Source organism: Podarcis vaucheri (genome assembly GCF_965113315.1).
Source record: "Podarcis vaucheri genome assembly, chromosome: 11".
NCBI classification, from domain to species: domain Eukaryota; kingdom Metazoa; phylum Chordata; class Lepidosauria; order Squamata; family Lacertidae; genus Podarcis; species Podarcis vaucheri.
The window spans coordinates 11,717,569-11,735,148 of NC_138749.1; the positions used below are offsets into that span (position 1 = coordinate 11,717,569).

General features: G+C 44.5%; 1 protein-coding gene across 1 annotated transcript in view; it reads left to right on the forward strand.

Annotated features, from left to right (window-relative positions):
• Positions 1-7,707: 7,707 nt before the first annotated feature.
• Positions 7,708-17,580, forward strand: part of LOC309543052 (tetraspanin-36-like) — a 30,357-nt gene continuing 20,484 nt past the window's right edge. The window contains exon 1 of the mRNA XM_082242270.1: positions 7,708-7,975. Coding sequence (XP_082098396.1) covers positions 7,916-7,975 — 60 coding nt within the window. The 5' untranslated portion in view covers positions 7,708-7,915. The remainder of the gene's footprint in view (positions 7,976-17,580) is intronic.

The window sequence follows — 17,580 nt, forward strand, 5'->3', positions numbered from 1 at the left end:
TGAAAGAACAGAGGGGGAAAAACCAAACTGTTTCAACAGGGTCACCGCTCATCTAATAAAACAGAGTGAGACCCCGAACAAAAGAACTGCCTTGACTCTTATACCTTTTGGTTTCCATACAAATCAGTAACAGCGGAGACCAAAGTACGAGATTGGCTCCATTATTATCAAATAATGGAGGTTTATAAACAAGACAGGAAAATTGGCTTCCAGGTGGAGAAATCAAAATTAGAAACAGAATTGTTAGAACCCAATGCTAAGAATTTGTCTAGAATGTATAACTTGTTGCTGAAGTGGAATACACAAGATGAAACAGTGAAATCAGCTATGATTAAGTGGGCACAGGACATTGGTCATAATATTATGTTCGCTGACTCGGAACAGTTGTGGACCACCGGTTTGAAATTTACGGCATGTAATGCCTTAAAGGAAAATATTATGAAAATGATTTATAGGTGGTACATGACCCCAGTCAAGCTAGCAAAAATTTACCATTTGCCTGATAATAAGTGTTGGAAATGTAAAGAAACTGAAGGTACTTTTTATCACCTTTGGTGGACGTGCCCGAAGATTAATGCTTTCTGGGAAATGATATATAATGAAATGAAAAAGGTACTTAAATGTACCTTCCCTAAGAAACCAGAGGCCTTTCTCTTGGCATTGTCGGCCAATTGGTGTCAAAGAAAGATAGAGTTTTTTAATGTACGCCACCACAGCAGCAAGAGTACTCATCGCAAAGCATTGGAAGACCCAAGATTTACCCACTTTGGAAGAATGGCAGATGAAGGTGATAGACTATATGGGACTGGCTGAAATGACTGGCAGAATCCGTGATCAGGGGAAAGAGACGGCGGAAGAAGATTGGAAGAAACTTAAAGTTTATCTTAAGAAACATTGCAAAATTAATGAGTGCTAAAATGTCGTGGTTTTAAGGAAAAAAAGGAGACTACAGCTGTAAAAGATTAAGTAAAAGAAAAGAATAAGGGAAAATTTGATAAAACCAAGTGTTAGGATTTGCTGAAATAATTTTGGAAATTGGGATGTAGAAAGGGGAGGTATGGGGAAGTCAGCGAAGTAAGGTTTAAGAAAAAGGGATATGAAATTATACATGTTCGTTTGTGTGTTTGTTTGTTTGTATTGTGTATTGTTTGTGTTTTTAAAAACTGTGAAAAACCAATAAAAATTTTATTAAAAAAACAAACAAATCAGTAACAGCGGAGGTGGTGGTAACCGACATGAATGGCATGAAGAGGGGATCAATATAAGGTAAGTAGGATGTTTGTATAGTTCAAGCTATGGTTTTCCCAGTAGTGATGTATGGAAGTGAGAGCTGGACCATAAAGAAGGCTGATCGCCGAAGAATGGATGCTTTTGAATTATGGTGCTGGAGGAGACTCTTGAGAGTCCCATGGACTGCAAGAAGATCAAACCTATCCACTCTAAAGGAAATCAGCCCTGAGTGCTCACTGGAAGGACAGATCGTGAAGCTGAGGCTCCAGTACTTTGGCCACCTCATGAGAAGAGAAGACTCCCTGGAAAAGACCCTGATGTTGGGAAAGATGGAGGGCACAAGGAGAAGGGGACGACAGAGGACGAGATGGTTGGACAGTGTTCTCGAAGCTACCAGCATGAGTTTGACCAAACTGCGGGAGGCAGTGGAAGACAGGAGTACCTGGCGTGCTCTGGTCCATGGGGTCACGAAGAGTCGGCCACGACTAAACGACTAAACAACAACAATGAGTAAGATGTTGTAAGACCTTTTCAGGTAAAGGGACTCCTGACCATTAGGTCCAGTCGTGACCAACTCTGGGGTTGCGGCGCTCATCTCGCTTTACTGGCCGAGGGAGCCGGCGTACAGCTTCCAGGTCATGTGGCCAGCATGACTAAGCCGCTTCTGGCAAGCCAGAGCAGAGCACGGAAATGCCGTTTACCTTCCCGCCGGAGCAGTACCTATTTATCTACTTGCACTTTGACGTGCTTTTGAACTGCTAGGTTGGCAGGAGCAGGGACCGAGAATGGAAGCTCACCTCGTCGCGGGGATTCGAACCACAGACCTTATGATCGGCAAGTCCTAGGCTCTGTGGTTTAACCCACAGCACCATCCGCGTCCCTGTAAGACCTTTGGGAGGTGTCAATTTTGCTGTCGGGCTGGGATAATATGTGTTGAGCTTCTTATCTACAGGGAAAATCTCCATAGTTGCTGATAATCACCATGCAGATCGTGAGGCTGGATGTTGGGAAATGGCTCCAGTGTTAATGTGAGATCCTGCTCTGCATTGCTATCAATTTGGGTGTAATAGCCTGATGTTTGCATACTTACTGGAAAATAAAACTACTTTACTTGAGCTGGTATTTGTGTGTATTCATGGCATTATTTGCAGCCCCAGTAGATGGCAGTGTGGTGGAGAGTGTTTTGGCAGCTACAGTTTGGATACATTCAGAAAATACAGCCTAGTGCAGCATTACATTTCAGTAAAGGTACATTCATGGGGAAAAAGAGATACATTTCAGTAAGGATACATTCAGATACATTCTTATATATTTCAGTGATAGCAAAAGGTAAAAAAGACGCAGCAAAATGATACATTCAACGATACATGAAAAAGACACAGCATACATTCCTATACATTTTAGTGATAGCAAAAGGTAAAAGGACACAGAAGACACAGCAAAATGATTTATTCTCAAACGATGCATTTCTGCAAGACACAGTTCATTTTCTTGTGGGGTTTTTAAAGGTAGAACACTATAATTCTGATATTGGTGGGGTCATTTTCCTTTATTCCCCTCTCTGACCCTGACTCTCTTAGGACAATACCATCTCTCAACTAAGAGATTTAAATATCTGAACAAGACTAACAATCAATCAATCAATCAATCAATCCACGGACGTGGATTGCAAAAGAGTCCCTTGTGTTTGTGTTTGACAGTGCAATCCTGTATATGTCTTCTGTAATCCTATATAGTTACTGCTGAGCCTTACCTCCGAAGGGGACTTACTCCCAGGCAAGTATGTCTAAGACTTCAGTCTCAAATGCACACTTCATGTTTTTATTTCTTTTGATGGCACCCTCAAAAAGATACAGCGGCCTGGTTTATTAATATTACTGTGGTGCGTGACTGCCACCTAGTGGCTAATTGGATAATGAATAAATAAAAAAATTCCTTCCAGTAGCACCTTAAAGACCAACTAAGTTAGTTCTTGGTATAAGCTTTCGTGTGCATGCACACTTCTTCAGATACACTGAAACAGAAGTTGCCAGATCCTTCTATATAGTGAGAAGGTGGGGAGGGGTATTACTCAGAAGGGTGGTGGGAATCGGAGATTGGCAGATAGCTGGGATGAGCCTGTTGACGACTCTTAACAACTGTAATAGGTCTTACAGGAAAAGGCAAGGGGTGGGAAGGTGAGAAATGGCTTAGTCATGTATAATGAGATAAGAATCCAATGTCTCTGTTCAGACCAGGTCTCTCCATTGTTTTAAGTTTGGTAATGAGTTGTAATTCAGCAGCTTCTCTTTCCAGTCTATTTCTGAAATTCCTTTGTAGTAAAACAGCTACTTTGAGATCTTGTATAGAATGTCCTGGGAGATTGAAGTGTTCTCCTACTGGTTTCTCTGTTTTGTGATTCAAACAGGCCAAACCTTACGCCAAAGAATAAACGGACATAAATCTGACATCAAGAATCACAAAACAGAGAAACCAGTAGGAGAACACTTCAATCTCCCAGGACATTCTATACAAGATCTCAAAGTAGCTGTTTTACTACAAAGGAATTTCAGAAATAGACTGGAAAGAGAAGCTGCTGAATTACAACTCATTACCAAACTTAAAACAATGGAGAGACCTGGTCTGAACAGAGACATTGGATTCTTATCTCATTATACATGACTAAGCCATTTCTCACCTTCCCACCCCTTGCCTTTTCCTGTAAGACCTATTACAGTTGTTAAGAGTCGTCAACAGGCTCATCCCAGCTATCTGCCAATCTCCGATTCCCACCACCCTTCTGAGTAATACCCCTCCCCACCTTCTCAATATATAGAAGGATCTGGCAACTTCTGTTTCAGTGTATCTGAAGAAGTGTGCATGCACACGAAAGCTTATACCAAGAACTAACTTAGTTGGTCTTTAAGGTGCTACAGGAAGGAATTTTTTTATTTTGACTATGGCAGACCAACACGGCTACCCATCTGTAACTGGATAATGAATGTTCTATATGCCAATTGGAAATTAAGAAGGGCTGTTTCCCTTTTCCTTCCATCCCAGTGCAAAAAAATATGCAAAGCCTTTTAGCTGCTCCTGGTGTTATATTTTGAGCCATACCTGGTTATAGGAATTCTAAGGTCTCATATATAAAAACCATATGTTCATAACTTTACAAGACAAACGCATACATAAGTACCGTATTTTTTGCACCATAACACTCACTTTTTTCCTCCTAGAAAGTAAGGGGAAATGTCTGTGCGTGTTATGGAGCGAATGCCTGTGGGTGGCAGAGGGGATCTTCTGCAGTCGTGAGCAGAGGATCCATGGTTCCCCTTCCTTCCCTCCTCCGTGGCTCACTTTGAAACAGCAAAGCGGGAGAAGAGCCGCTTAGTGGGGAGAAGAGAGGGACAGAGAGCCTGGTTACAAAGCACGGATCCACATGGATCCTCAGGATTTTTGCACTGGGTCACCCCAAATTCACCATCAGATCACATAGCATGTCCATGGCTACAGCTTGCACCAAAAAAATCACGCACCCACTGTTGCCTGGGGCCGCAGTGGTGCAAAAACATGGTTACAAAGCATGGGTCCACATGGATCCTCAGGATTTTTGCATTGGGCTACCCCAAACTCACCGTCAGATCACATGTCTGTGACCACAGCATCAACCACAAAAATCATACATCCACTGTTTTGTTTAGAATATTTTTTTATTGTTTTCCTCCTCTAAAAACTATGTGCGTGTTATGGTCGGGTACATGTTATAGCGCGAAAAATACGGTATATAAACCACGTTTCTAACATAGTACAGGAGAGCAATCCTGAAGCCATTTTGACTCTTCCCACCACCTCAAATATTCTCTACAGTGAGGAAGGAAATGGGAAAACCTCCCCTTTGTCTCTTTGCTCAGAAATCCTGTCTTAAGGGCGTATTTGTGTATGAATAGGGTGAGCCTGTGACCTGGATTCAGGAACTGAGTATTTCCCATCACAAAAGAATGGCTAGACTGCCCAGGTAAAGCAATCAGTGACCATTGTCAGGTTTCCTGGCAGACAGAATTCCTGTGGCAGACCACCCTCCTGTGATATATTTCTGTTGGAGAGCTCCTTTTGTGATGTATGTGTGATGTTTTGGGGGGTGGTCTTGGACTACAGGGCGGGCAATTCCAAAAGTCTACACTGTACAGTGGAACCTCTACTCACAACCACAATCCATTCCAGAGGCCCGTCCTTATGGAGAAACGGGTGCTGGGAGAGGCACCGTGTGCAGGCGCGGGTGGCAATTGCCTGCTTCTGCGCATGTGCGAACGGCGGAAAACCCGCCGGTTACTTCTGGGTTTGCCATGGTCGCAACTTGGAACATCCGCGAGTGGAGGCGGTTGTAAGTACAGTGTTACCTCGGGTTAAGTACTTACCGTAATTCGTTCCGGAGGTCCGTTCTTAACCTGAAACTGTTCTTAACCTGAAGCACCACTTTAGCTAATGGGGCCTCCTGCTGCTGCTGCACCACTGGAGCACAATTTCTGTTCTCATCCTGAAGCAAAGTTCTTAACCCAAGGTACTTTTTCTGGGTTAGCGGAGTCTGTAACCTGAAGCATATGTAACCTGAAGTGTATGTAACCCGAGGTACCACTGTAGAGGTTCTACTGTATAAGGGCTTGCACACAGTTGTTCTGGTTTCCTCTTCTTCCTCCCTGCATGGGGTGAGTGGGGAATCCTGTTGCAACAGTTTAATAAAGATCAGGCTTACTAGCTGCTTTGCTTCTCAGTGTTCTCTGGTTGGCCTCTGTTATTTTCTCCTTCCGATAGAGAACCTACTTAAGGACTCTATACGGGCTCTTGGACACCCCTATAAGGGGAAAGGAGCAGGGGGTTTTTCTTATAAGGGTTTGCTTGTTTGTTGTATATTTTAATTACATTGCCCTTTGAATATTGTGGGAATAAAAGAAGCTGGCTTATACTCAGTCAGACAGTTGGCAGCAGCTCTCCCAAGTTTTTAATTGGGGGACATTCTGGGAATTGAGCCTCGAACCTTCTGCATGCAAATTTGATGTGGCTACGTAACTCCAAATAACATAATGTAACTCTGCACTGTCGCCATTGGAACCAGCTATGACTTTCCCTGTTGTTTCCCTTTACACATTCACCCTAAGGAATGCTTCTACATAGATCTCAGTTTAGCAGCTTTCAATGGAGTACTTAAGCTTTTGAACTGTCTCGGGCAGCCATTCTCTATACACCTGAGAGTCACCCATTGAACTTAGTGGGGTTTAATTCTGAGTTGACATGCATAGGATCGTGCAGCTGATGTCCTAAAATTGGCAAAGTGGCATAGGAGGCAAGTAAAGTGATACCTCAGGTTACAGACACTTCAGGTTACAGACTCCGCTAACCCAGAAATAGTACCTTGGGTTAAGAACTTTGCTTCAGGATGAGAACAGAAATCACATGGCAGCGGTGTGGTGGCAGCGGGAGGCCCCATTAGCTAAAGTGGTACCTCAGGTTTCAGGTTAAGAAGGGACCTCCAGAACGAATTAAGTTCTTAACCCGAGGTACCACTATAAAGGTAAAGGAACCCCTGAGTCTTAAGTCCAGTCATGAACGACTCTGGGGTTGCAACACTCATCTCGCTTTACTGGCCGAGGGAGCCGGCGTTTGTCCGCAGACAGTTTTTCCGGGTCTTGTGGCCAGCATGACTAACCCGCTTCTGGCAAACCAGAGCAGCGTGTGGAAACGCCATTTACCTTCCCACTGGGGCGGTATCTATTTATCTACTTGCACTTTGATGTGCTTTTGAACTGCTAGGTTGGCAGGAGCAGGGACCGAACTTCCCTAAACAGGGCTGCCTTCTGATGTCTCCCAAAAGTCAGATAGTTGTTTATTTCCTTGACATCTGAAGGGAGGGCATTCCACAGGGTGGGCGCCACTACCGAGAAGGCCCTCTGCCTGGTTCCCTGTAACCTCGCTTCTCACAGTGAGGGAACCGCCAGAAGGCCCTCAGAGCTGGACCTCAGAGTATGGTAATAACTGTGGTAATAACTGTTGCTTCTGCTGTTGTCTTCCTTTACCAGAAGTAAGAAACCTTTTCTGCCAGGGAGGACAGATTGTTCTGTGTCCTCACCCCCAACAGTCACCTGTGATAGGTGGGCAGGACCTGACCTCAGCATCTTCTCATAGCACCCTCACCTCCCCAAAGAATTATGGGAACTGTAGTTTACTCCCTCATTGAGCTACAGTTCCCAGCACCCTGAACAAACTACCATTCCCAGGATTCTTTGGGTGGCGTGTGTGATCTAAATGCATTCAAGTGTTCAGTTGCCTGCTCAGCTACAGCTGGACAAAAGCTCCAAGCTGTGGTGGATCTGCTATTAGGAACTGCTTGGTACAGCCCTTTTTTGTCCAGGCAGCTAGTTCAGAAGGCTTACGGCAACCCTGTTAGTCACAATAGTATGTTAGTCACATGGGCAAGGAATAAGCAAGGTGTTGTTTTGCACTGTACATAACCGAGCATGTGATTAGGGGAAGGGCACTGAGCGCATCATGCCCTGATAATTGGTAACTCTCAGCTCAAAAGTCCCCAGAGCCTGCACAAACCTGGAGGCGTAATTACTTTAGCAGGAAACGAAAAGCTTTCTTCTGCTGCTGTTTTAAAAATCTTTTTTCCACCACTTCAGTGGTACAAACAAACGCACACAGAGCGGAAATAATGGATTGCGGCGTGATCACTTCCAAAACGGTGTTGCTGCTGATCAGCCTGTTTTTTTGGGTAAGTAAGATGGAAAGAAAGCAGATCTGTAATTCGGTAATACTTTCCTCCTGTTCTATTGACTCTTTCCTGCAGATCTAAAACAAGAGATAGATTCACTGGGCTTAAAACACCTGTTGCTGTGAGAGTTCACTTTGTGGACAAAGCCCTTCTCCTTTATCCCAAGTAAATGTACCCTAAGATTGTGCTCGGACGTGAAGTTCTTGGGGTGCTTAAGAGTGTCAGACTGGGATTGAGTTGGGCAGCTTCCTGCAAAATATAAAATATGTAGACATCTCTGTGGTTACAGCTTGAAACTTTCCGTATTGCTTTTTCAGAAGCAGAGCTAGTAAAAGGGAAGTTAGAAATGCCCTCCGGACCCCCATCCCTGTATTAACAAGGGATGCTAAGGCATTGAAGTGAGGGTGGGGGAACCTGTGACCTTCAGATGCTGTTGGACTCCAAATCCCTCATCCCAAACTGTTGGCCATGCTGACAGGGGCTGATGGGAGCCGGAGTCCATCAGTCTCAGAAGGGTTGTAGGCAGTGGTTTTTTCCTGGGGAGGACTCAGGGGTACGCATACCCCTAAACATTTTGTAAATCTTTGTACTTTTGTCCATTTACTGTATTTATTTTCCCCGATTTTAACTATAAAACAGTGGTTTTCTTGAGTCAAAATGAGAGTACCCCTAAATATTTATTATTTTTGGGGGGGCACTGGTGGTTCGTCTCCCCATCCCTGCATTAGAAGCACTCTGAATGCCATGTATAAAACAAGGAGCCCCTGACTAGTTTTCTAATGACTTTTTAACACATATGGTGAAAGAATAAACTCCGCAGGGGACGTTTTACTCCTGGAATGAAGCTGCAGTAGTGGGGAAATATTTTTATATTTTTAATTCCTCCTTGCCATCTTAAGGCACAGGATCTCTGTAGTAATGATAAAAATGGTAAAAATAGCAAAGCATTTGGCAACCCTGGAATGAGAACGCCTCCGAGAAACTGAGCAGCGAAGTAGGGGACAGGATATCCTGAAACAGGGTGTGGGTTTGAGGACCTGACAGAACATTCTCAGTACTGATTTTGGTTTAATTAGGGGGGGCTGTTTGGGTGCTTTAAAAGGAATTCTATTGGGTGTTTTTCTCTTTCCCCCAATATTCCATTGTTGCCCTTTCATAGCGTTCGATAAAGTTGCCTTTTTTTGTAGGTGGCAAATTCAGCAGAAATCATATTTATTTAGAGAGATCTATTACAAGGCAGAACTGCATTTGTGAGGCAGTTGATGTTCTGGTCTGAATTAAGTGCTTATTGGGACAAGTGCGGGTGGGAATTTTTATGGTGTTCTTCCTCAGCACACTGTACTTGATTCTCACAGACCTTCATTTAATCCTCACAACAACCCTAGGAGGTAGGATAGGCTGAAAAAAAGTCACCCAGTGGACCTCCTGGCTGAGTGTGTCTCTCTGATCCCAGTCCTGGACTCTAGCCATTACACCACACTGCCTCTCTGCTTCAGATTAGGCTTTTAAACAGGCCAGCAGTCGCCAGCAGAGGGTTGGCTGGGGCTGATGGGAGGTGTAGTCCAAAATATCAGGAGTGGGCACCTGGTTGGCGGAGGCTGAAATTGCTATTTGTCTGATTAACCTCGGGAGACAAAAGTAGGGGAGCTTTACAAAAGTTACTTCTTTGGTTCCCTTCGTAGGGAAGGCCTGGAGTCAGTGATTGCTCCCATGTTTTGTGTGTGGAAATTCCCAGGTTCAAAACCCCGTCTGAAACCCTGGAATGCCACTGACAGTCAATACAGCTGATACAGTCATACCTCGGAAGTCGAACGGAATCCGTTCCAGAAGTCCGTTCGACTTCCAAAACGTTTGGAAACCAAGGCGCAATTTCTGATTGGTTGCAGGAAGCTCCTGCAGCCAATCAGAACCCACGGAACCCAAGTTGTACATTTGGGTTCCAAAGAACGTTTGCAACCTGGAACAATCTCTTCTGGGTTTGCAGCATTCGGGAGCAAAAAAGTTTGACTCACAAGGCGTTTGACTTCCGAGGTACGACTGTACTTACTTTTTGTCATGGACTGAATGTAGAAGAGTGGTGGGAGGCACCAACTTGAGAAACCCCAAAAGTCAAAGGCTCAGAACCTGGTGGTGGGACGATGATGAGTGGTCAGAGGGAGAAGATTGGGAGGATGAGATGGCTGAAGCTGAAGAGATAACAGGGTTTCGTGAGGTGGGAAAATCCACGGCAGAGAGAAGTCCAGAAGTAGAAGGAGAAGAGGGAGACCAAGAGGCTGGTAAAGAAGCCAGGAGGTCTCCTCCTTGTGCTGTGACAAGCTCCCCTTACCCCTGGTCTCCCAGAGCCAGAAGAGGCATGAAGAGGGCATAGTCTCAGATTGCTTGGGAAGGGACCTGGGAGATGAGGAGTCTTAAGCAACTGTGGGAAGGCAGGGAACATCAGCCTCCACAACTGGAATTCCCTTCACTTACTCTGTGTGATTTATTGCTGACCCACCTTGAGGGATCGATGGTCTGACTCACTAGAAGGTAAAGGGACCCCTGACCATTAGGTCCAGTCGTGGCCGACTCTGGGGTTGCGGCGCTCATCTCGCTTTACTGGCCGAGGGAGCCGGCGTACAGCTTCCGGGTCATGTGGCCAGCATGACTAAGCCGCTTCTGGAGAACCAGAGCAGCTCACGGAAATTCCGTTTAGCTTCCCGCCAGAGTGGTACCTATTTATCTACTTGCACTTGATGCTTTCGAACTGCTAGGTTGACAGGAGCTGAGACCGAGCAACGGGAGCTCACCCCGTCGCGGGTATTTGAACCGCCGACCTTCTGATCGGCAAGTCCTAGGCTCTGTGGTTTAAACCACAGCACCACCCATGTCCCAGAAAGCTGGTACCTAACTAATACAGTATATGACGGCAGGCAGGACAGTCACTTCTGTGGGCTAAGGCCCTATCTGCACTATACATTGAAAGCAGTACCATTCCACTTTAAACGGTCACGGCTTGCCCCAAAGAATCCTGGCGACTGTCGTTTGTTAAGGATGCTGAGAGCTGTTTGGAGATCCCCTGTTTCCCTCACCGAACTATAATTCCTTGGACAGAGCGACTGATTGTTAAACAGCTTTTGCTTCACTTTCTTTCATTATTCATGTCATGTGGAAGAGCGAAGTTCAGCAGGTGCAAAAGCAAAGCTGCACCTATTGAACTTTGCCCTTCCACGGGAACCAAATAGGGAGCAGAACAGAAGCCATGGCTAGCTTTGCATCTGTCTGTCCTCATCAGGTTTGCAAGGCATAAGCGGGTTGTCGGGTGTCTTGCAGATCTGCACCTGTGGCTGCAAGCCATGTACTTCTTAAAAAGATGCACACACGTGTTTGCAGTGGCCACAAATGAACAGATGCATTGTAAAGAAAAAGGGAAGAAAACACAGCCGCTTCTCTCTTTCGAGTCCTCTTTAAACCACAGTGGGGATGTGCAACTGTTAATGCCCAGAACCACAATCTGAGTAACCTCTGAGTAAGAGTTGCTGGAAATCCCAGTTGGGGAGAGAGCGATGTTTAGGGTTGCCATGCAGAAATCCATAAAAATGTCTGTAAAAAAAGCTCCACAAACTACTTTGCTCCAAAGAAACCTAAACAACTTTTCTTTTCTTTTAAATAAAAATAAAATAAAAATGTGCACCCCACCCCCGAGACAATACCATTGTAACTATCCAACCACCCCCAATTTTCAACACCTCCTGTGATGGTTTGACCCCCTTCCGTTTTAACAGTACAAATTCTACAAATGTCTTCCATATTTCCTCAAAATAATTTCTCCTGCATATCCCCTGTCTTACCTTAATAGCACATGTTAATTTATCATTAATAGCTCTATCCCACACCTCTTTTTACCACTCTTCCATTTGATATTCATCTTGCCCCATCCACTTCCTAGCTCTAATAACTCATGCAGCTGTCAATAAATTTGTGAGCAAGTCCTTCCTAGCTTGTGAACCTTCCACCCCATCATCAATTGATAACAAAGCTACCTCTGGACTTTGCGTCACCCAGTGATTTCTGTTATCTCCTTAAACGCCCTTTGTCCCAGCAACTTTTCTGCAACAAAACAACAACACCACAAACTGGCTTATAAGTATAAAACCAAATTTTTATGGTTTACCACACATTGTAATTGGAGTGCTATTTTGTATCATGCAGCTTTTCAGACTGATGAAGCGTGTAGTGAAACCTGTACTGTATTATATCCGGAGAACAGGTCTCCTTTTGCCCACTTGCGTTATTCTCACCAGGGTGCTGGCTTTGAGTTGCCCTCCTGTGATTGATCCATGCATACGGCTTTGTGTTTCCATCTCAAGACCCACTGAAGAACATCTCACCCAGTTCAATCTTTGGAAAACAGCTTTCAAAAACTTTTTCATATTCTCCAGTGGGCTACCCTTGCCGTTGTGGCACCACGGGGTTGCCGTTCTGTGACTGGACTTATGCTACTTGTTGAATGGTTCGTTTATCCTGTCTGTATAACGTTTATTGCACATGTAACTTGTTGAGATGCTTTTGTACATTTATCCACTCCATGTTTACAGTATCTCCAGGCTTTGTTTTGCACATGGCACCTTAGTATGTTTGTTGCTTGGATGGTTACAAGTCTCTCTCTATTCTAGCTATTATTCTAGTAAATTTGGTTTTATACTTATAAGCCAGTTTGTGGTGTTGCTGTTTTGTTGCATTATTATTACTGTCACCATATTTGATACTTTGTGTATATACCCAGCAACTTTTCTGTCCGGATTTTCACCGTTTGAAATATAGCAACCCTAGCGCTGTTGCACTTGGCTTCTCATACCCTCCAACATGTTGTGACGGAAAACCAGGACACCATCTTTGGGGCCGCACACCTGGACGAGTCACGTCACCCATGCAAGATTGTGGCCTTGGAAAAAGCTTTTTTTTCTTGGGCACCTTGCCCCAATACATGTGTTTTGAGGCACCGTGCGAGATTGTGCCTCTGAAAAAGTGCCTTTTTCCCCGGGGTGAGATTGTGGTGCCCCAAATGACTGCCATGCTCTCACAGAAAATAAAAGGAAAAAATTCCTTCCAGTAGCACCTTAAAGACCAACTAAGTTAGTTCTTGGTATGAGCTTTCGTGTGCATGCACACTTCTTCAGATACACAGTGAGGTTGATGGACTTCCATTTCATGCGGCTCAATGTGGTGCCTTCCATGGTTCCAGTTACAGATAGGTAGCCGTGTTGGTCTGCCATAGTCAAAATAAAAAATTCCTTCCAGTAGCACCTTAAAGACCAACTAAGTTAGTTCTTGGTATGAACTTCTGTGTATCTGAAGAAGTGTGCATGCACACGAAAGCTCATACCAAGAACTAACTTAGCTGGTCTTTAAGGTGCTACTGGAAGGAATTTTTTATTTTGACTATGGCAGACCAACATGGCTACCTATCTGTAACAGAAAATAAAAGGGTTATTCCGTCTTGAGGGGTATGGATTTGTGGCATCTGAATATAGACTGCATTTTTAATCAAGGCATATATTGGCTTATATCTTGATCAGGTTCCTAAATTAAATGGGCTTAGATTTTCAAAAGTTTCATGCCAGGCAGAAGACCAGCAGCTCACAGAACCTTGGTAATGTTTTCCTCCTAGACAAAGGGCCCCTTGATTTATAGCAGAAAACAATTCTCAAAGTCGTAAAAGCTGGAATTACAGACTGAGAGTGAGGACACTGACCCTACATGTTACAGAAGATAAAAAGGGCAGAGACCAAACATAATAAAACCGTTAAACTTGAGCCACAGGACAAAAGGCCAAGAGCACATGGAAATGAGGCTGTAAACTGTTTCTTCCTTTTTACTTTGAGGAAGTTTATCCTTTCAAAAGGCTACCTATGTTATGTATTAAATATATTGGCTTAAATGTAATTATGCAAAAGATTTAAGAAATGCTAGATTTCATATAGTTGTATTTTGAAATTAAGTCAGCCATCAGCCTAGCCCCCCCTGCCGGACAGGAAGACGCCATCCGAGCAGTCCTGATATATAGTGGTCAGACATTTGTTTAGAAACCTTCAAATGAAGGAGATATTTCATTGATGATGCATGAGAATATGAACCCAAGGTCTCTGACATCTGTTCAAGATAAAATTTTAAAATTATTAACCATCTGTTTTGGAGGGCAAGGAAGGCAAGAGGTGAGCTGGTAATTAAGATTCCTTGTTGAGACACATGTAAGATATATTACTACTTATTTGTCATTTATAGATGTAACAATATATAGCTCTTTGTGTTCCATATAAGGACAGGAGGATATGGGTGTATCTCTTAAAATTAATTATAGCAATCAGCCAATAGGAAATCCAACCAGGCTGATTGAACAGAGGCAGCCACAGGAGGAGCAAAGGGGGCTGGATTAAGGGAATATAAGTGCTGGCCATAATGGCAGGAGGCAGGCCAGAGCTTGGTAACTATATACCACTGTGCCTCTCATTTATTTGTCTGACAAATAAATTATTATTTCTCTGTTGCTGCGTTGAATATTTCATTCCAGCTAAGCGTTAACCACAAGCAGGGTGCTACAGATTCTGCTTTTGAGCTTCCCACTGTCAGCCACTGTGAGAACAGGATGCTGGACTAAATAGGCCTTTGACCTGATCTAGGAGAGTTTTCCTAAATTCTTAACTTCTCAACGCACGTAGAAATAGAAAATTGTTCAGTACTATCTGACTATGAACCTACCTGAGCCTTCAGATCTGTATCAGAGGCCCTGCTTGCCGGCTTGCACACCTACTGATTTATTTTAACATTACGTTTATATCCCATTTTCCCTCCAGGGAGATCAAGGTAAAGCACAGAGTTCTCCCTCCTCCCCATCTTCTCCTCCTAACACCCCTGTGTAGGCTAGGCTGAGAGATGCCAACCGGGCCAGGATCCCTCAGTGAGCTTCCTGTCTGACTGGATGGGATTTTGACCTCGTCTCCCAGGATCGTGGTCTGATGCTCTAACCCAGGGTTTCTCAAACTCAGGTCTCCAGTTGTTGCTGGACTACAACTCCCATCATCCCTAGCTAGCAGGACCAGTGGTTTGGGATGATGGGTATTTTAGTTTGAAAACAGCTGGAGACCCAGGAAACCTAGCAACCGATATCACACAAGCGATATCGCAGGAATCCCATCAACTGAAAGTGGGAGAGCAGAGGAAATTGGGAGATAATCTCTGTCTGGAAACAGGCAGCTGTGACATCCTTATTTTTGTTTCCTCACGTACCAAAATTCTGCGATGTTCCTCTGCCAAGCAAGCAAGCCTTACCTCTCACCAAAACATTTAATTTGGGCCTTAATAACCGCATTATCTCTTGCCCTGGCCTAACCTAACGCAGGATTGTTGTGAGGATAAAATGTGGCTGGCACGCCATGACTACTGCCCTCAGATTTTCAGAGGAAGGGTGAGGTTGAAATAGAATTGTTTTGTAATAATGTGAGCAGGAGCAATGAGGAGGAGGTCTGGGTGCCTTAAATAATAATTTAATGTCTTGTTGCATAAGTTGTGACAGGTTACAGCCTACTTTGTCGGAGGCACGGAATGCTTTCAGAGGTTGGTAAAGGGGAGAAAGAGAGAGAGAGAGGGAGAAAGAAAGAAAGAAAGAATAGAAGTGGTTAAAGTTAACTGTTCTGCTTAGTTTCTTTTTGTTGTGCTTTGCTCGTTGGGTGAGAAGTTCATATCTGGCAGGGGTACCCCAGGGCCCAGCAAAAAACTGGTGTGTAAGGGAGAGTGTTGAATTATTATTCAGGGTAAAGGTAAAGGGACCCCTGACCGTTAGGTCCAGTCGCGGACGACTCTGGGGTTGCAGCGCTCATCTTGCTTTATTGGCCGAGGGAGCCAGCGTACAGCTTCCGGGTCATGTGGCCAGCATGACAAAGCCGCTTCTGGCGAACCAGAGCAGCGCACGGAAATGCCGTTTACCTTCCCGCCAGAGCGGTACTTATTTATCTACTTGCACTTTGACGTGCTTTTGAACTGCTAGGTTGGCAGGAGCAGGGAACAAGCAACGGGAGCTCACCACGTTGCAGGGATTCAAACCGCTGACCTTCTGATCAGCAAGCCCTAGGCTCTGTGGTTTAGACCACAGCACCACCTGTGTCCCGTACATCCCTCCTACTCCTCTGTCATCTCCAGCAACTGAAGCACCGGCTTCTCAGGGTTCAGGCCGTAACAGACACTGGACAAGTACTGGGTGAAACTGGCTTTCCTTCTCTAGAAGAAAAACAAATAAACAGATCTGTGCATCACATTCTCAATCATGCAAACACCGGGTTATGTTTTTCTGGTTGCTTCCCCCGCCTCATTTTATGAAGATTCAACAGTCGGCTTTAATTTAAAACACACGGAAGGAATACATTTAGCCAAACGGGCTAGAGCGGGCACATCTCAAAATGCAAGAAAGAAAAAAACCAAAAAGCCTACCGTTTATAACAATATGAAGCCAGAACAATGAGCTGCAAGCACTCCCCTCTTCCTCCTTCCATCCTTTCCTCTCTCTCACTCTTGGCACCATTATATACGCAAGCACTAATAGAGGGTTTGTTTTCTTGAGTGTGGAGCTTTACATAGCGAAAATGCCACCATCCACGCAGGTTTGGGGGGTTCCTAGCACCTGCAGAAGTATTAAAAACACTTTAGGGGGGAACACCCCAAAACTACCCAATGAGAACTGAGCAGGCTTGGTGGGACCACAGCATAGGAGCCAAGTCCTAGGGGCTGAGGTCCCTTCGCCCCCCCTAAAATCTTTGAGGGCCCCCCCAAGTTAATGGACATTGTCATGGTATGATTGATTATGGGGGGTGGGGCATACCTATCCCTCCCAATATTTTATTCAAGTTGGCTCCCCTGGAACAGAATATTCACTTTTAGGCAGGAGGAAGATGGACTGTACCGGAATCCAGGAATGGCAGTCTGCAATCTGTATTCTCTTCACCCTCTTCTACAGTACGGAAGCACTCCATGCTGCAAAAAATTATTGCAACATCCCAGTGTGGTGTGTGTGTGTGTGTGTGTGGGTGTGTGTGTGTGTGAGAGAGAGAGAGAGAGAGAGACATTCATATGTACATTCTAAAGCAGGCATGGCCAAACTTGGCCCTCCAGATGTTTTGGGACTACAACTCCCATCATCCCTAGCTAACAGGACCAGTGGTCAGGGATGATGGGAATTGTAGTCCCAAAAAACAATCTAAAGACTCTTCAGGGAGATTGGCCACATTAAGAGTCAATCTTACAGCCGAAAAGCTTATGGTTTATATATAATCAATTAATCAAAGGATCAAGAGAAAATGGAAAGTGTTTTGGGAATGCATGACCGCTTATGCTTTAGAAACTATGAAGCTAGGCTTATTTTTTCGGCTCTGCCCCTGGGAGAGTGATTGTGCAGCTTGTTTGCTTAAAGTTTTAGAAGGGTGCTTGTGGAGAAATTCCACTGAGGTTCTGGTAGCTTTCCAGTCACGTGGCAGTTCATGGGAAGTTCCATAAAGTCTCTCAGAAGAGCAAAAGTTCTAGTGCATACAGTGTTGGAGAAAAGATCCAAGTCCAGTTTAAAGATGCTTAATAAGATAATA